This window comes from Barbus barbus (genome assembly GCF_936440315.1).
Source record: "Barbus barbus genome assembly, chromosome: 6".
NCBI lineage: Eukaryota > Metazoa > Chordata > Actinopteri > Cypriniformes > Cyprinidae > Barbus > Barbus barbus.
The window spans coordinates 40,046,944-40,067,738 of record NC_136734.1 but is presented as its reverse complement, the minus strand read 5'-3'; the positions used below and the strand labels follow the sequence as shown (position 1 = coordinate 40,067,738).

Here is a 20,795-nt window from a genome sequence, read left to right as displayed (position 1 = left end):
GGACTGCATTTAAACCGCTAGCAATTCATACTGCACTTTTCATTTTAAGACAGCTTTTATTTTGGCGGAAACTGCAGTAGAGCTATAATTTTGAAGGGAAACTCCAGCTTCAGTGAAAACAGGCTTACAAAAACACGTCTTTCTACAAATCTAGTGAAATGCTGTAATCATCTGCCATGAAAATAAAGCATAACTGGTGGTCGTTGCGTTCCCAGATGCATGCTAAACTTACAGCATGAGCAATAAAGAGCTCACTGCATTCATTCACGGAACTGTTCTGAGGGGCGGAAAACACCGGATCATGAGCTGATCACATGAACGAAGAGGGCTCTTCGCTTTGAAATGTGCAGCGAAAACAGACTTGTTTGTGTCATACCTTGCATTTAAACCCTAATGTGGGCTTGGTGAGGACAGGTGGTGAGCGACTCCTCAACTCTTCCTCATCTTCATCATCATCCTCATCTTCACTGCTCTCACTGATGAAGGCTAGCGCGGGTTCACTCAACCTTGTGGTGTGGGGCAACGATGGCAGGTCATCCTCAGGCTCCTCAATAAGCCTGCGTTTTGGGCCACGCTTTTTCCGCGGAGGCCGCCCTCTGCTGCGTGACTGTGGAACTGCGGGGTGCCTAGAAGCCTCCATGGGACAGGCTGATGTGGAGTCAGGCTCATTTTCTAAGGCCAAGATCATTGGTGGTGATGTCACTTTATTAATGCCAGTTCTTTCATCCTCTTCCTCATCATCATCATCCTCCTCCTCTTCTTCTTCATCCTCCTCTTCCTCCTCTGGGGGCCTTAGTTTACGTGGTCGACCTGGTCCTGTACGTGGTACATCCTTCACCTTGCCCAATAACCAGTTTTTGGGAGGGCGGCCAGGTCCCCTGCGCTCCCCATTAGCCGTAAGAAAAAGGGGAGAACGTTCAGGACTGAGAACACTGTTGCAAACAGAAGAGGATGGAGGAGAGCTTTGGTTTTTTGGGAACGCTGGGAAGCTCTTTTTCTCTTCCTCCTTTTCCCGTTCCCCTTTCATATGCCAAGAGAGTGGGGAGCTCTTGTGGCTGGGTTTGATCTGTAGGAGAGATGCAGAGAACAAAAGTTCAGCTTCAGTATGTACTGGTACTAGAGCTGCACAATTCTGGACAATTCTGCACAATTCTGGAATTGAGAATCACTTTTTTTGTTTTGAAAAGAGATCATAATTCACCCACGATTCTGAACTAAGCAAAATAACGTGTAAATTTACTAGAGGCTGTGACAAAATACTAATTGCCTCTATTCTATTCAAAAATGTTTAATTTATTTTTGAATGAAATACTTAAATTGGTCCATTACTAAATGAATCAGCAGTTTTGAACAAATCTCTTGAATGAATGATTCAATGGCAAATGCCTTATTTAAAGGGGACCTATTATGCAAAAATCACTTAAAGGTGTTTGAACACAGTTGTGTGGCTGCAGTGTGAGAAAACATCCATCCTATAATGTTAAAATTCCACCAACTCCTTTTTTTTTATCTTTATAAAACCAATAAATCATGAACAGTATCTCCAAACGAGCTGTTTCAGATTCTCCCTCTGTGCTCGTCACTGAGGGGAAAAAGTCCCGCCCATTTGTGACGCTCTCTGCCCTATTAGCATAAACAGCCCTGAGTGAGAAGCTGCGGTCCGCCATTACTGCAGATATATACAATGCCAGCGCCAAAGAGGCTTTACAAGTGTTGTGTTTTGGGATGCACTAATAAACATAGGAGTCGCCATAACCTCCCCTGAGCCGAGGACACTGTGGTTAAATATCATTTTCGAAGGAAATATCCTGGAAAAAAAAAAAAATCGGTAACATCCCCTACATGTTTATGAATTAATACCAATGCTTCGTGCGTGAACGTCAGCTCCAGACAAAGTGTCATGCGTTTGTTTTCCAAACTGCCTTTCTTGAAAGAGCTTCTTGACACTTAAGGCTAACTGCTAAAGCTATCATTGTCTCTGTCTGTTTTCACTGATGCTGCCTTCAAGTGCTATCAGAATGATTGTGAATAGGACTGCGGTAGTTAAAAGTTGCGTGAGTCGATTGCTTGAAGTTGTCGAGCTCATAATCAGAAGAGGGACTTATAAAATTGGTGATAGCATGAGACCAGCTATGTTGTTATTTTTATCCCGCCGTGTTCCCCGTCTGTGTAATTCATAAACATGAATTTATTATGCACAGTATAATCAGATGACTGACTTTGAAACAGAGTACACTGTCTGTAAAGATAACAGGCTTGTATTAATAGTGGAATGTTTATTTGCAAAGGCTAATGCTCCAGCTTGAGCTCTTGAAGCTCCGCCCTCTTCTCCGGGAGACACAGCTCATTCGCATTTAAAGCAACACTCAAAATCAGCATGTTTTGGCTCATACCCTAAAAGTGGCAATTTTAACAAGCTATAAAAATGTATCTTTGGGGTATTTTGAGATAAATCTTCACATATATGCTCTGGGGACATCAGAGACTTATCTTACATCTTGTAAAAATGGGCATTATAGGTCCCCTTTACCAGTCACGTGTCGCCACCTAGTGGTGAAACAATGTAATCAACATTGTAATTAAACATTATTGAAGCAACAATTACTTTCAAAAGATGATTTGCTCCATTTTAGAAATAAGACTGCATGGGTGATTGAATCGAGATCATGATCTTTTGATGATTAATCGTGCAGCTGTAACTGGTTCACAAACACTGCATCCACTGAACCTAGGGAAAAAAAGTCAAGACGCTTACATCTTTAGGTCTCTCCTGTCCTCCTTCCTCTTCCTCGTCTTCATCCCCTTCTCCTTCAGATACTACCGTGTTGGTGACGATAACAGGTGTCCATCGTAAGCAGTCTGGATCAACTTCAAGGAGCCGAGGTTTGGCTTTGAGTCGGGTCATGTGAGAGGACACCAGCTTCTCTCTTCGCAGGATAATCACTCTATAACAAGAAAGGACAAATCAGGAAACTACTATACAGACTGATACAAATGTAACAAATATACAATACCATTTAAAAGTTTGGGGTCAGTAAGATTTCTTAATGTTTTGGAAAGAAGTCTCTTATGTTCACCAAGCCTGCCTTTGATATAACAATTAATAAGAGTCATATGGAGAAATACTACACTTTAAAACAAGTGTTTTCTACTGTAATATATACTGTATGTGAACTTTCAGCATCATTACTCACTCCAGTCTTCAGTGTCACACGATCCTTCAGAAATCAAATATGCTGCTCAAGATACATTTCTTATTATCAATACTGATACAGTTCTGCTGCTTAATACTTTTGTGGAAACTGTAAAAAATGTTATCAGGATTCTTTGATAAATATAAAGTTCAAAAAGAAAAGCACTTATTTGTAACAGAACGCTTAGTTACACTTTATTTTAAGGTGTCCTAGTGTAATTATACATTTAAGTATTGAGTAATATATTATATTATATCTATAGCACACATGTAATATACAATTTATTTTATTTGTCAATTTATATTTTCCATTTCTTGTTTATTTATATATACACGTGTGTATTTTATTCACATTTTTTATAATCTGTGTTGTTGTTGTCTCTGTGTACTGGAAGCTTGTGACACTAAAACAAAGTCCTTGTATATGGAAACATACTTGGCAATAAAGCTCTTTCTGATTCTGACTAATATTAATTAACTACATGTACTTAACTAAATGGTTATGATTAGAGTTTGGGGTTCACTTTATTGTACAGTATGTGTACTTACATGTACTTACCTAAGAAAGTAATGGTAATAAGGTAACTAAATGGGGTAGGGTTAGGTTTAGAGGTATATTCAGGGTTAGTACCTAGTTATTGTAATAACATTAATAAGTACATACATGAGGAACAGGACTGTAAAATAAAGTGCTACTGAGTTTGGCTTAATGTGACTTGCATGCAATTATACAAGTACATTTAACATGTGCAGCAAGGACACCTTAAAATAAAGTGTTACCGAACTCTTTTGTAACAAATGTCTCTTCAGTCACTTTTGATCAGTGTGGTGCATCCTTGTGTTCATTTACTGTTAGCACTAAACCATGTATAATCAATGAAAATCAGCCGCTGTAGTGTGTGAGCATCTCTCTCACCGGTCTCCTCTCTGCTCCAGCATATTCAGATTAAGCAGAGTGGCCGTGATATCTTGGGGACAAATGCCAGTGACTTTGCTGAGTTTGCGGATGGTGAGCTGTCGATCTCTGATCTCATGTAGGCACTCCAGCACTACACTACGCCAATATGCCATGTAGGATAGCCGGCCAAGGTCTGACAATGGCTTCTCTGGTGAGCCCGGCTGGCCTTCCCTCTTGGACAGCAGGTAACCTACAGAGACAATCATAACCGTTTATCCTCAGTGTCTAATCACACTATCTGAAGGAGTAAAATTCTCAAATATTTTATTTTATTTAATTATGCAAGTAAACAGTGACAATATTTACATGTGCCAAATATAGAATCACTTGGACAAACAAACATGTATACCGATAGCCAACATTACAAGTCCATTCTGATTAGCTCCTGTATTTGCATTCACGTGTCTGTGAGCATGTGTGTGTGTGAGAGCATGTGTGTGTGTGAGAGAGCATGCGTGTGTGTGTGTGTGTGAGAGCATGCGTGTGTGTGAGAGTATGCGTGTGTGTGTGTGTGTGTGAGAGAGTATGCGTGTGTGTGTGTGTGTGTGAGAGAGCATGCGTGTGTGTGTGTGAGAGAGCATGCGTGTGTGTGTGTGTGTGAGAGCATGCGTGTGTGTGTGTGAGAGAGCATGCGTGTGTGTGTGTGTGAGAGAGCATGCGCGTGTGTGTGTGTGTGAGCAAGCGTGTGTGTGTGAGAGTATGCGTGTGTGTGAGAGAGCATGTGTGTGTGTGAGAGCATGTGTGTGTGTGAGAGAGTATGCGTGTGTGTGTGTGTGTGAGAGAGAGAGCATGCGTGTGTGTGTGTGTGTGTGTGTGAGCAAGCGTGTGTGTGTGAGAGTATGCGTGTGTGTGTGTGTGTGTGTGTGTGAGAGTATGCGTGTGTGTGTGTGTGTGTGTGTGTGAGAGTATGCGTGTGTGTGTGTGTGTGTGTGAGAGTATGCGTATGTGTGTGTGAGAGAGAGCATGCGCGTGTGTGTGTGTGTGTGTGAGCAAGCGTGTGTGTGTGAGAGTATGCGTGTGTGTTTGTGTGTGAGAGAGCATGTGTGTGTGTGTGTGTGTGTGAGAGAGAGTATGCGTGTGTGTGTGTGTGTGTGAGAGAGAGCATGCGTGTGTGCGTGTGTGTGTGTGTGAGAGAGAGCATGCGTGTGTGCGTGTGTGTGTATGCGTGTGTGTGTGTGTGTGAGAGAGTATGCGTGTGTGTGTGAGAGAGAGCATGCGTGTGTGTGTGTGTGAGAGCATGCGTGTGTGAGAGAGCATGTGTGTGTGTGTGTGTGAGAGAGCATGCGTGTGTGTGTGTGATTGTGTCTAGGGGTGGGGGAGGGAGCATACAAATTAAATAGTATCTAACAGATTAATAACCGATATTAGTAGTATAACTTTAAAAAAGGAAATACAACATGTTATTAGCAACAAGATTAATAATAAAAATAATAATTTCATTAAGACTGGAAAAAAGTCTAATATTTTCTTTACAAAAATGTAATGAATAAATAAGAGCACAGACTGAGTAAACAGTGGAAAGATAATGCAGAGTGCTTACTGAAGTCAATGAGGAATCGCCCATAGCCCTTGCGCTGGTATTGTGGAAGAATCATAATGCAGGATACGTTATACTTTTGTTGACAATGCTTCTCCTGGGGATAAAAAGGGGGATAGTAAAATTCAAGCAAATGTAACAAATACACTTCTATCCATGTGCCACACAATGTATTTGTCAGGTATGATCGTATTCGGTTTCTGTATTCTGAACACCATACACAGCTGTCTTAGTTATTTAAAGAGTGCATAAACAGCATCCACAATTCACCCCCACAATAGGCAAAAACCTCTTAATTAGAAGAAACAAAAATCTTTCACTTTAAGCATCTTTTCCAGGAGGATAATCAACCCATAAGGAATCAAACAAAGTATCTACTGTGAGCAAGCCACAAAAGCAGTAAAAATGTGCAAAAAGTAGCATTAACCACAAACCCAAATTGCTCAACATTGTCAAGTAACTCAAAAAAGGTTTAGCTCACCTTTGAAAAGTATCCTACGAGATGGCAGCCCTTACTGTCATTCTGTGTGAGCACATAGAAGAGGAAGGGCTCCACGTCATAGTACAGCGTCTTATGGTCCAGGAAGAGCTTGGCCAGCAGGCACAGATTCTGACAGTATATTGTGCTGACGTTTCCATCCACCTGGAGTGTAGAAAATACATTTTCAGCCTTTGGTTGACTTACTGTGTCCTAACTCAGCTTTAATCAAAGTTAAGAGTCTCACGCAGACGCAACACGCAGACTATAGTTTCGTTTTGTGTGAGGACATAGGCAGACTGCTGAGGGAAATTATATGAAAGAATGAACTGTATGATTGAATTATTTGTATGAATGCATAACAGGAAACCGACTGTCTTCAGAAAAGTTTCGATGGCATTTGCATGTAATGCATAATAACGCAGCTCTGTTCTGCTGCTCATAAGTGCCACCTGCTGTCAAACTGTGGATTTACAAATTCATTCAGTCTGCCAGCCATATTTTTGTTCAGACCGGCGCAAAAATCAGACCACATGTTTGTTGTAAATCTTAACCGGTCGATGGAAAATAGGCTACCTTATTATCAGAAGTGCTCAGATTTTTAGAATGCATATTTTTACATGTTTTTATTGCACCGTTTATGCAAACAAAAAGTGCATAGTGCTGCTAATTTTTGTTTTGCTTTTGTCATAAAACTTGTTTTTTCAAGTCGATGTACCTATTGTGGGGTTGTTACTAATCAAAGCAGGGCTTGACATTAAGCACTCTCATGTGGTTGTCCTTTGGACAAGTACATTTGTCATTCACTTGTCCGAGAATAAAAGTTACTTGCCCGGAGAGAGAATTTTATTTTTTTAAATGGAGTTATAAATATAATTATTTATTGTAGTTGTACAAAACACATTTAGTTTATTTAGTTAGATTTTTCTTTTTAAATAAAATGAAAAAAATTAAAGTGTGATAATACTGTTATATTTTAAAATAAAAAGTATTAATTACAAATACAATTATTTTATATTAAACTTAAAAATAAAACGCAAATATACTTTATATGTAAAACTTAATTTTTTTATTTTTTTTTTAAATTAGAGTTCAATTTAATCAGGCAATTAGTATAATAAGACATTTGGGCTGTTGCCAAACAAATGAAATCAGTATCAACCAAATTCATCTTTGCAGTGCAGAGGAAACACAGAAAGTGCATCTGAAGAGGAATAGATATATTTACTCTCTGTTAATGCAGCTCTGAGGGGCATGGAATGCTTTAATCTGCCGTTACAAATGAATAAATAATGTTTTGATTCATAAAACGTTGAATACTGATATTTGAAATTAAAAAAAACTTTTTAAATACTGTAAATGTGAAATTAAAACCACCAGCTGGAGTCATTGCGATTGAACTAATCGTTTAAACGATTGATTCATTCAGGCATTTTTAAAAAGTAGCTCCCGAATGAAATAAAGTTGGAGACCCCTGATACAGAGAGTTTCTTGCGGTTTGCACATAACCGTTCTCCTACAAGGTTTATTTATTTGTTTTAAACAGCAGAATTAATATTTATCCATTTCTGGCCATAACTTGGTGAAAATAAGCACATGGCTGTGGCGTGCCGTTTATATTTATCACGCAGTAAAAATGCCCCTTCCCGCACCCAAAACCAGTCGTATATCTTCCTGCTCCACTTCATAGCTGCCAAATGAAATGACAGTTTTAGAATGACACGACACGCATTACTACACTTTATTCAAAGGAAGAATCTCTCGCTCCACACGACTTATGTCATTATGCTATTTCTACGTCATTGCACATGCAGAGTCATTTCAGTTTTGGTTTTCAATCCGATCAAGCATTTACATGCACTCTCAATCGCATTAGAAAAGGAATAAACCACCTCTTTTAAATCTGTTCGAAATTTTGTTCAGATCGAGCTCAATCGGATCGGTTAAGGTGTTTTCATGAAGGTCCGATTACAAAAGGATTATTTGGTTGCATGTAATCGTAGCCAACATGAAGTGACATTGCTAGGATTCAGATACTGTAACACTAACAATTAACTCATTCATAATTCATATTTGCAAAATGCAATGTCTGTAAGACTCAATTACTAAATCAACATTTTGAAAGAAGTCGTGCAGCAGAGACTGGCACGAAACTCGCTCCACAGGAGCAGAGGCTGTGATAAATTGCACGGCTGCTGCTTTTCCAATGGGCTGAATGCCAACAGTGTCAGGTTTTAGCAGTGCTGCCACCACAGGTATCCTGCTGAGTCAGGACCAGACTGAAACCTGAGCCTCTAGAACCAACTGGCCAAACAGGAAGGCAAGCAGTAACACACCCAACAACAAAGCAGTGTTGATTAATGTGGAACATACAGGCTATGGTCACGCAGCAGCAGAATACAGGCATCGGTTCAGTTAAGAGAGTTAAACATGGTTACATCACATTAGGGTTGCTGCGATAGTCGGTGTTTACCGGTGTGAAGACACTTGCCCACTGCGACACCACAATCATTTGGATTTTTTATAATAATAAAAATAATTTAGTTCAGTTAGAGAAAAGACACTACAATTAAAACTGAACGCGGCTGCTCAATGCAGCGTGCCGAACAACAGTTGCATCACAGATCTCATTTAATTTATCACGTGAGGGGAAGCTGACAAGAAGAGTGAGGCAAGACAGACAATGGTTTCAAAACTGCATTCAAAAGCACCCGTTTTAAAAATATTTGGGATTTTAAAAAGCAGTTCTGGCGCCGCCGTCTCAATATACTGTACAACACCACATACATTCACTTCAGTGTTACACTGCACTTATTCACAATCACAAAAGTACATTATTTGCGTGTTTTAAAGCCTTGACGGTTAGGCTTTTCATTCTGACGTACCTTTTTTCTGAGCCCGTACACCTGAAGCGCGCGCACCAAAAAACCTAACGGCGCCTGATTACTCGGGTATCTTTTGAGCTAATACTGTGAAAACACACAAGATTTACATGTAGACTTGTTGGTTATGTCTAAAACGAATGTAAACAGTTGAGAGAAACGGACACGCGGGTCGCGCCTGCGTATTAGATGTGAATTTCTAGTGCATGTTTGTTCTTATTTGTTAATAACAAATAAAATAATGACTAAATTATCTTTGCCCACTTTGACCTAAATATCCACCATTCTTTTTTACATTTTGTTACCTTGAAAGGTTTTGTCTTTATAACAGGGAAATTATTTTGGCTGTACTGCTCAAACAAAATAGTAAAACCAGCATGACAAAGAATTGTGAAAATCGCAATATTTCTAAAAACAAATTTGTGATATGATATTTTTGCCATATCGCCCACCCCTGTGTGTCAGGGAAGGATAATAAATATTTATTTTTTTATATTTGAAAAAGTGTTAGAATTTTCCTAGCACTTCTCATACTACTGACTCCAAGATAAATTGCTTGATTTGTTTCTTAACTTCTAAATCAATTTGGTTAAAAAGTGTATGCTAAACAAATAAATGTAATGTAATCTGTTAATACTCACACCTGCTCATTCAAAACAGGTGAGAAAATATGCACTCTTACAACCACTTATAACATATTACAATATAAATACCATAAAGTAAACACTGCCATAATCTATCAACAGTAGATCATAATAAATCATCTGTCATAAATGCACACTATTCATTTGTTTGCAAGTGCTTTGAAACTGTGAGCCAACGCCTTTTTATTTTAAACATACAGCACTCACATTTATAGCAATCATATTAGGCCATATCACATGTGACCCTGGACCACAAAACCAAGGTTATTTTCGTAAACTAAAACTAAGACGATTGATGAAAAAATAAAATAAAAAATAAAAATATTTGAAAAACTAAAACGAAACTAACAACAGTTATTGAAAAACTAACTGAAAATAATTAACAAAAATAAATAATCGTTTTCATAATCATTAAGTTCTCACCCCTTGGCTGAAAAATATATGAGCTGTGTGGCGGTTTAGGGAAATACCTGTAAATGGCGCATCTCTGACGGAGAAACGCAAAGCGGTTTAAAGCAGAGTCCTGCAGTACTTACAGAACACCGACCCGTTATCGACAGCAGCACTCATTTATTTCTGTAGCCTACCAGACCAGAACCGTTTGACATAAAGACAGAGTCGCGACCCGAACCGGACCCGCATTAATCTACAACATCAGGAAGGCAAACCTATTTATTTTCTCATCTAACACAAGCAATCAAACCAACATTAGGCAAGTTGGTGCTTTGAAGAAAAACAGACACGCAACATGATAATTAACAGAAAAAAAGATGAGAACGCACCTTTCTGTAAACAATACAAAACTTGCCCTAGCATTTCGTGATCACTGCCAAACCTTCGAACAAATAAATATGCATAGGCTAAATCACATCATGCACATGCTTATAATTATTCATAAATAAAGAAAATAACACATTCAAATGTAAGCCTTTAAATAGGCCTACGATTGCCGTTATTGAATTTCATTAGTCCCAGTTATGATTTATGCGCGGATGTTCACAGACAGTTAAAATATCATAATTATGGTTAACCAAATAGCCATATTAGGCTGCGTTTATTTTCATATTAAATATCTCAACACACCATTAGATATGACATTAAGCGCAACTTGTGTAGCTTTATGTAGTAAACTTCCTTTGGTGTATATTTGTATACTTTGACTGTCTATCAATCTCAGCATGAGTTAATTTTGTCGCTAAACGTTTGCCTCACTAAGGTTAAAGTCTTTCTTTGGCCTTCGCTCTGGAAGTGATCGGTTGATTCTGCTAAACTTTAAAACTGAAACTAAAATGTGTTCACAAAATACAAACTAAACTAAAACTAACGAAAATACTAATGAAACTAATAAAAACTTCTTAGCAAATTTGAAAACGATATTAAAATAAAACGAATTAAAAAATTTAAAACTATAATAACCTTGCACAAAACCAGTCATAAGGGCAAATTTTGAGATTTATACATCAATGGAAAGCTTATGTATTTAGCTTTCAGATCCCAATGCTACAAATAGTAGTTAAACATCTTAAAAATGTCTTAATTTATTTGTGGTTGTCAATCTGCAGACATAACCATGTAAGTTCAGTAAAATCTGGTCTGGCAGCATCGACTTATTCAGATCTGCATGTCATGTTTACACCTAAATGGTATTTTATAGAAACACAAAGGATGTAGTAAATCATCATTAGTGATTCTAAAACTATGAGAGCTTACCGTTCTACATTTATGACCTCACTGAGTGGCATCATTACAACACCTTGTGAGGGCGGTAAGCGGGCGGATGTTATTGCCTGAGCCAGTGTGGGAGTGTGCGCACATATCAGTGTGAATGAGATTTCCTTTGTTGGCTCAGAACGTATGAAAACACACATTTGCGTGTGCATGATTAGAGTGTCGACGAGCATCTGTCTCTGCTGCCAAGTGCATATAAACAAAGACGAGTGTGCACGAGTGTCTGCGTGTGTTTGTGGTTTTTATCTGGGTGGAGATTTCTTTTCCTCACCTCGAACACGGCCACGTCGTCCTTCCTGTAGATCTCGTTGGCAGGCGGGTGAAACCAGTTGCACTTTCGCATGTGCTGGTAGAGAATGCTTCGGCTCTTCATGTAGCGCAGACAGAACTCACAGAGGTAGAGCTTAGGGAGCCTGTCACATCCAAACAATCACACATCAGTTTTTACAGCCTAACATCAAAGGTGCATAACCACATCTCTCTTGTGAATGCATATAAACGCACACACACACAAAAAAAATGAGGTTAAGATGTTTGACACCGATTCTCCATTTCATGACCCCTTTAACAATAACATCACTGTTAAACTACCATGTAAAATTGACAGTAGAATTAGGGCTGGGCGATATATTGCATGCGATGCACATCTCGTCAGTAAAGCTGGTTCCTTGATTAGCAGTAAATCTCCATCACCTGTTTTCAAATGGAGCGGCACAGAGCCGTAGTTCACTGGCAAGCTACGCAATATCGAGTTCATTATCGAAGGCAATATAGCAGCGATATGTGATGAAAGCGATATTGTGTAGCTTGTCAGTGAACTACAGCTCGGTGTATTAAATGCTGCTCCATTTGAAAACAGGTGATGGAGATTTACCGCTAATCAAGGAACCAGCTTTACTGACGAGATGCACATCGCATGCAATATATCGCCCAGCCCCAAGTAGAATATAAAAAATATATATAGTGGAAGTCATAAAATGTACCTCATCCAAGATTACTAGCTGATTTTTTTGACACAATTAATAACAATTCTGTCAATCAGAAAAGTGGGCATGGCTATTGGATGATGGAGAAATTTTAAATGGCCAAATAGGATTCAGTCATACCCGGCCAATATATGACCTTTTAGCACTAATATTCTTGTATGTATATTCTTGAACACGAATAGATTAAGGCCGTGTTCACACTTGTTATATTTAGTTTGATTAAAACGAACTCTGGTGCAATTGCTCTGTTAGTGTGGTACATTTGAGTAAGTTTTGAATACTGCCGTCCGAACCTTGGTGCGCAAAAAACAAGCAGACCGAGACTGCTGAAAAGATGGGTCTCTGTCTGCTCCCAAACAAACTCTGGTGCGGTTCGAATGAAATATGAACGCAACACAAACCGAATACTAAATGAACCAACCAAAAAAAGGGATGTAATGACAAAATGAGGCGATATACCGGTAAAAATTCTCACAACGATAAGAATTAGTCTTTCTGTGATAATAACGATCAAAGTTATTTCAAACACTCGACTTAAAGCTGCAGTCCGTAAGTTTTGCCTCTTTGTCGCCATCTCTGTTTGAAAACCAGGAATTGCAGCTTTTTGTGGAATGTTTTACGTATGTTTATCGTCTTCAAGTTTCATCAGTTAAAATCTCTCTAGCTACTGTGATAACTGGATACCTTTGTCCATATTAGGGATTTCCTGGAGCGTTGTCAATGCTAATACTTCTGTGATGCATGTGTGGAGTTTCTGCACAAGGGCCCCCTCCAGCTTCCAGTACGAATTAAACATTGTGTACTCAGTAATATTCACTCACAACACCCTCTTTTGGGAAAAATAATACCTTTCTCTAAAGAAACAAGATTTTTTTTTTAGTCTATTAGTGGATGCATAAGATTCTCTAAATTATCGTCATTGATATCATTATCGCAATAAATACCAGAAATTGTGATATATTTTTAAGCCCCTATCGCACATCACTACTGATCGGTCTGCGCAGCGCCACTTTAAGCCGAACACACTTGTTGTTGGGGAGTTCGGTAAGTTCCGTCACAAAATATACATCATTCAACCCAACCAATCAGGTTGTGAATGTAAGACTATGCCTTTAGGTTCGGTATCTTTAGGTTTGCTGTCAAAAATGCCAGTGTGAACGTTAAGCTGACCAGGACCAAATATCTCGTTTTCTTTTTTTGGCCCGGACCAAACGAAACAAGAGAACCAAACTACAAGTGTGAACGCACTCTAGGATGCTGAAGCTGCAATGAACAATATTATCTTAATGGGAATATTATTATTTTAATGGAAAAATGTCAAAGTTTGTAGATGATTATGACACATGTTGTATGTTACCTGCTGTACTCCTGTGGGTATGGAGAAGAGTACCACGTCTGGATTTCATACTTCCCAAACTCTATAACAGATGGGCAGCGCATTTGGGGATCCGGTGGACCAGTCACCCCGACTTTCTATAAGAGATGAAGTACAAAAGTTAAGACTGATAAAGTGGGTACATTTACAATTTAGAGACTATTAGCCCACTATGCCTTTTTCCCTAGAGCATCCCGCCACGCACAAAAAACAGTCACTCTTTAACACAAGAAATACGCCTAGGCTCTGCCTTTTGTTCTAATAATCACAAACAGATTCTCACAAGCATACAGCACCACACTCAAGCTTACAGGATTATTATTAGCTCTTATCCCCAGCCCAAGTGGAAATTCAGAGCATCTGCCACTTGCCAGCCTGCTGACACTCAGTAGTGATCACACACTGCTCTGCATCTCATACACATACGCAAAGTGGAGGTGAAACAGCTTGTGCCGAACCGTCGTTCAGAACATGCCATGTTGGTTTTAAAAATATAAATGTTTGTGAATTGTACCATTTCCATGTTCAAAAATAATTACTGCAATCACTGTGCTGTTAAAGAGGAAATAAACATGCCCACACAAATGAAAGCAAAGGCAAATCTGAGCAGGTCTACACTTGATATAACAAGTGCTAGCAATCAGGCTGCACGTGGATCAATAGAAATAGTTTGTGCATGTTCAGTGAATAGCCTACAAGATGTATTTGTTGCAATATTAATAATAGCAATAACAATATACTAGGGGAGTGAGGAGACACTTATCCCACGAGACGAGACACGAGGCGAGAAGATTTTTTTTTAATCCTCAAAATATATAGGGAAAAATAGTCTTCTATTCAACTGAAACAAACAAAAATGCAAAAGATGTAGGTGCCTTTTGAAATCAACTTGTACTTTATGAAATTAAACTTCTATTTTAATGAATTATAATGCTGTAAACTAGAGCTGCACGATTCTGGATAAACTGAGACTCACAATTATTTTTTATAAATTTGAGATCAAAAATTAGAAAACTAAACAAAATAACGTAATTTACTAGTGGTTCTGACAAAATGTTCATTGCTCAAGTCTTTTAAAAATATATATTCATTTGAACAACAACAACAAATCACTTCAAAGACTTTTCACTATTGAAATCTCTTTGAATGAATGATTCAATGACAGATACTTTTTTAAACGGGTTGTCACCACCTCCTGGTGGAAGAGGATAAGCGGTACAATACATAAGTGTTAAGATACTTTCGTTTTGATCGCTACTGTAGACAATAAGTGTTTATACCCAAACTATAAACTTTTATCCCAGTACTTCTGTTTTTTAAATGTCTAACACTATAATAATGATGTGTTGTTGAAAAGACTGCTTATGTTGCTCTTTCTGGATCAGCAGCAGCATGAAGCAGATTTGAATGTCCTTAACACCTGTTTCGCATCGTAAGCATCAGTGGAGCGTGAGCAGCGCATGTTTTGTCGCCGCCCATATCAGTGAATGGCAGAGCTCACATCTGAAGCGTAATGATGGCCGACCATCTGATTCATTAACATGGGCAGCGACAAAACGTGCTTCTCATGCTCCACTCCCAGGTGAAAAACAAGTGCATTATTTTCTCTATTTTCACGCACTAATTTTGTACTTAATATACTAAAAATTATCCTTTTGTACTTCTTAAGATGAACTTAAGATCATCTAAGTGCACTCAACTATGCTATTTTGAGACACCATGAATATGAACTAAAATGCACTTTTAACATACTATCTTTGTATTTAAAAAGTTACCACTTGTAGTACACTTGAACCTATCTTTCATTCACTAGTACACTCAAGTGTACGACAAGTGGTAGTTAAATACATTTTAAATACAAAGATATTATGTTAAAAGTGCATTTTAGTTCATATTCATGGTGTCTCAAAATAGCATAGTTGAGTGCACTTAGATGATCTTAAGTTCATCTTAAGAAGTACAAAAGGATAATTTTTAGTATATTAAGTACAGTAGTGCGCGGAAATAGAGCACTTTAAGTACATTATGGAAGTGTACTTGTTTTTCACCTGGGCTGACACTCGCGATGTGAAACAGTCGTAATAGACATAGCTGAATCGTTGTCATTCAGGAATATCATTGCGTGCGTGTTTGAATCAAGATCTAAATTTTTTAACGATTAATGGTGCAGCTCTAAAATAAACTGCAAAATGTTGTGCGAGGATATTTTCACGTGCCACGAGATCTCATCTCATCCCTACAATATACAATACAATATTTTGGAGCTGGTATTGCATCTCTCTCTCATTTTTGAATTCCTAAAGTTGCATTATTGTTGCCGTCGCAAGAATGACTCATATTTCTGTACACATACAGAATAATAACTTGGGGTGATTCAATCTTAAATGCAGCTATCGCTCCCTAAACTTTGCAGTGTGTACAAGTCCTAAATGTTATAGAGCCCACATTCAGTTAATACTGTCAGACTGCAGCATGGTATCTTTCTTTTCTGGCTGCTAAACAAAAGCAAGCTGGATCTGTCTGATGCTGCGTGTGAATATGATTGTCTCTCTCTCTGGGTTAGAGTGTTTTTCTTCGACTGATGGCCTCAGGCAGTTAGAGACTGGCTCCTTCTGCTGGGACCTTCACACACACACACACACACACACACACAAATCAGCCAATCAGTCTACACATGTGCATTTGTGTTTGTGTGTGTATCACTAAGAGAGGCACCAGCTGTCAAGATAATGGAAACTCTCAAATCCCCCACATTACATTCTGCAGAGATAAAGGCCTTCACAGCTTCCAAGTCTTTGCTAATACAGCAAAATAGAATCAGTGAGTGCAAACAAACAACAGGCACCACTACCATCAAGCATACGGTTTATCAACAAGAAGGATTCACTTTGTTTATATTAAAAGCCGTCGAAGTTTACACATTAGCATATGGGTTTAATTAAATGTTTAACGCTGAATTTTTATGTTGTTAATGCATTTATTAAATTTGACTTCTAACAGTATCATTCTGTTCTGTGTGGCTTTACAAACTTAAAGTGTCTCTCACACACGCAGCCCATAAAGGAGCATGTTTCTCAGCAAATTAAAAAAGGATTATTTATGAATGAAATTCAGATGGGACATTACACAAAAGCAAATTAATTGGTATTTGTGTGGCAAAATGTCCCGTTCTGTACCTGTAGTGCCAGTTCCTGAATGTGCCTAAAGAGCTCCACGTCTTTCTCAGTTAGGTTCTCGTGTCCTGGCAGTTTGTCTTCATCCTCCCGCCAGTTATCTCCACTCTCCTGATTGTCTATGATTCAGAAAAACACCAAGACAGTTAAAATATACATGTAACGTGTAACAAGGACAACTTAAAATAAAGCGTTACCATAAAAGATTTCAAATAAATGCTGTCCTTTTAAACGTTCTATTTATTGAAATATCCTGAAAAACAATCATCATTTTCACAAAAAAATATTAAGCAACAAAACTGTTTTCAGAATTGATAATAAGAAATGTTTCCTGAGCACCAAATCAGCCTATCAGAATGACTTCTAAAGGATCACAAAAAAAAAAAAATTCTAAAAAAAAAAAAAAAAAAAAAAATTCTACTTTCAATCACAGGACTAAATTCCATAGAAAAAAAAAAGAAAAAAAAAAAAGAAAAAAAAATATATATATATATAAATAGTAATGTCATAATATTACAGTTTTACTGCATTTTGATCAAATAAATGCAGCCTTGGTGAGCATTAGAGACTGCTAACAAAAGAAAATAAAAAAATCTTATAAACTTCACGTTTGTGAACCGTAATGTACATGACTCAAGTTAAAGTGTTACTTTTTTTTGTAAAGCACAAAAAGAAATACCTTTCAGTTTTAATCTCACCACACACACACACACACACGTGACATTTTGGAAGAAATGCCCATTTCTCAATGCATTTACCTTCCTTTTCATGCAAGCATGGATCATCTAACACAGATGTTGAAAGCTAAGCCATTGGTCTCAAACTCGATTCCTGGAGGACCACAGCTCTGCACAGTTATGCTCCAACCCTAATCAAACACACCTGACCCAGCTAATCAAGGTCTTCAGGATCACTAGAAATGTCCAAGCAGGTGGGAGTTGGAGCTGGTTGGAGCTAAACTCTGCAGAGCTGTGGCCCTCCAGGAAATGAGTTTGAGACCACGGAGCTAAAATTTAGGTTTAGTTCTTTACTCGTCTCACCTCCTATCCGGTCATCATGCTCGCCCTTGCGGTTGCTCTTCTTGCGTATATGATATTGCTGGGAATAGTCCACCACTTCAGCGCGGGCTTTCCGTCCGTCCGGGGATGGCGTGAAGAACTTGCTGAGGGCGTCAATCAGACCCTTTGTTTTCTTGTTAAAACGCAGGCCACCATGCGCAGAATCGTCTTCTCTGAGAGAGAACAGCATGCGATCGTCGCCGGGATAGCCTTCGCACGAGGAACTGGAGGAGGAGTGTGGGGAGGAGGAGCCTTGTGAGCATTGGTCATGGCCTCCAGCACCCCGCCTTCTTCTGCCACGCCCACCACCTCGAAGCTTCTTAAAGGGACGGCCCGGTCTGAGGACAAGAGAACTTGTAGTAGTCTTTTGCATATAATTTCAGCGTTCTGCAAATGTGACCTTGGACCACAAAACCAGTGATAAGGTTCAGTTGTTTGAAATTGAGATTTATTCAATCTGAGAGCTGAATAAACGTGATGCGATCTAGGAAAACCCATCGGATGTCACGCTGGGATGTTTTCAGGAAATGAAAAAAAAATAGGTTGAAAGTAGGGCTGCACAATAATGGTTAAACTGATAATCACAATTATTTTGATGATTATTAATAACAATTATTAAATCAAAAGGGTACATTTTTCCCCATTTTTGTACATTATGTACATTTTTGCTACAACAGGTAGCAAAAGCGCAATTATTCCTCAAACATGAACGCTAGTGAAGACTTGTTAGCAATGCAAAATAACGCAAAAACCAAATTAAAAACACGTTTTCAGGATAAATAACGAGCTGGCTAATATCGTCACGATTGTTTTTAAATAACATTGGCTGGCTTGTTCAAACGGTGACAGCGTGAAATAAAATTACAAGCTTAGAACACAAAACTACAAGTTACAGTTCTTAACGGTGTCTGGTTATGTATTATAAATCCAGAGAAGTAGAACAGGAGAAAAACTGGAGATGCATGCTGTAATCTGTGAGGTTATATGAACAGATATACACTTAATGTTCAAATGTTTGCAAGTGTTGTGTGTTCCTTAGGGTCATTTTGTATCTTTTACAACATGTACAGAGACTAAAATAAGTCTTTTACCACAGTAAAGTGACTTTTACTTGTGATCCTTGACTGTTGTGCTTTTGCTTTCATTGCCTCTCTTTAAACCAGATTTTCTCAAAATTCTGTTCCTAAAAATCATAGTGATCAGCAAACTTCAGATAGCCATAACTTTTATGTTCAAGCTAAATAAAAATAAAAACAGTTTTGGAAATGGCATGAACCCAGCTTTTATATGGTATCAAAACCTATAATAGGTAAAAATTTCACCATGTGGTGGGTTGTGAGTGCAGCACAAATAATCTTTCCATTGATGTATGGTTTGTTATGATAGGACAATATTTGTCTGAGATACAACTATTAGAAAATCTGGAATCTGAGGGTGCAAAAAAATCTAAATATTGAGAAAATCACCTTTAAAGTTGTTCAAATTAAGTTCTTAGCAATGCATATTACTAATCAAAAATTAAGTTTTGATATATTTACAGTAGGAGATTTACAAAATATCTTCATGGAACATGATCTTTACTTAATATCCTAATGATTTTTGGCATAAAAGAGAAATGTATAATTTTGACCCATACAATGTATTGTTCACATTTAGTCATTTGGCAGACGCTTTTATCCAAAGCGACTTACAATTGGGGAATACAAAAAGCGATTAATCTTGAAGAGGCAATCAGACAGAGGAAGTGCTCGTAACACCAAGTCTCAGTCATTGTTCAAATAAGTACAAGCTAGTAAGGGGAGCGAAAGATAGAAGGAAAGAGTCAAGAAGTCAATTGTTGGCTATTGCTACATATATACCTGTGCTACTCATGACTGCTTTTGTGTTCCAGGGTCACAAATGTGGTTGTAAACAGAATCAAACGGTTTATAATACCTGCCCTTCGGCCGCCCAAGTGGTGCATTATATCGCCGCTTGATTTGTGCTGCTTTTTCATGTAAGAGCTTTCTTCCCTTTTTTCTTGGTCGACAGATCTGACAGATCCACATGCCTGCAGAACAGCAATCAAGAATCCTTACTATAATTACAGAGAAAACTAATTCTTGTGTAAATGAATACATCAACACAATATACAGTTACTAGAGTGTGCCTAGAGACAAATGCAATGATTACACGACGTACAATAGGCTTGCATTTGAGTGTGTGGACAGTCACCTTTTGGCATTCGCATCAGTGGGGGGTCACAACACTCCATGTGGAAACCTCGGTCACAGGAGTCGCAGAACAACATGTTGTCCTGTAAAATACAAACACACAGACAACACAAGCGTCAAGGACATTATGTATTTTGAACACTAAAGGAGATAGTGACTGCTCTTAGAGTTATTTTTGTCAATTGAAGAGAAGTGATAAGGATCACAAGGCTAAAGTAATAAAAAAAGATTTTAAAGTAAACAAAAAATGCATTATATAATTTATTTTTTTAATGTACAAAACTAAACATCTGTGGTATCAGGAGACATTATGACATCGTAGTACGTCCTCATTGACCCACTATTGTGAGTCCCCATAACCAGTACATATCTGAAGTGCATTGAAGAAAAAAAAACAAACAAAAAAACTTGCCCCTTTTAGACTTGCACTCTATTCATTTACAACTGCTTTCTTTATATAAAAAAAAATAAAAAATAAAAGGCTTTTCTAATCTTTTTTTATTATACAATTAACAAAAGCAAAGAAGGCCTCTAACACTAGCACTATTGCACTATTCTTTTTCTATTCTA

At 38.1% G+C, this 20,795-nt stretch overlaps 1 protein-coding gene across 1 annotated transcript in view; it reads right to left on the bottom strand.

Moving 5' to 3' along the window:
* The window catches only part of LOC306871337 (histone acetyltransferase KAT6A-like), a 48,486-nt gene that overhangs the window by 7,109 nt on the left and 20,582 nt on the right, over positions 1-20,795 (bottom strand). Inside the window, exons 5-15 of the mRNA XM_079419176.1 lie at positions 20,227-20,308; positions 19,948-20,062; positions 17,995-18,350; positions 16,958-17,073; positions 13,764-13,879; positions 11,692-11,833; positions 6,170-6,331; positions 5,692-5,785; positions 4,110-4,341; positions 2,756-2,945; positions 377-1,066 (exon numbers count right to left, since the gene is read on the bottom strand). Of these exons, the coding sequence (XP_079275302.1) occupies positions 377-1,066; positions 2,756-2,945; positions 4,110-4,341; positions 5,692-5,785; positions 6,170-6,331; positions 11,692-11,833; positions 13,764-13,879; positions 16,958-17,073; positions 17,995-18,350; positions 19,948-20,062; positions 20,227-20,308 (2,295 nt within the window). The remainder of the gene's footprint in view (positions 1-376; positions 1,067-2,755; positions 2,946-4,109; positions 4,342-5,691; positions 5,786-6,169; positions 6,332-11,691; positions 11,834-13,763; positions 13,880-16,957; positions 17,074-17,994; positions 18,351-19,947; positions 20,063-20,226; positions 20,309-20,795) is intronic.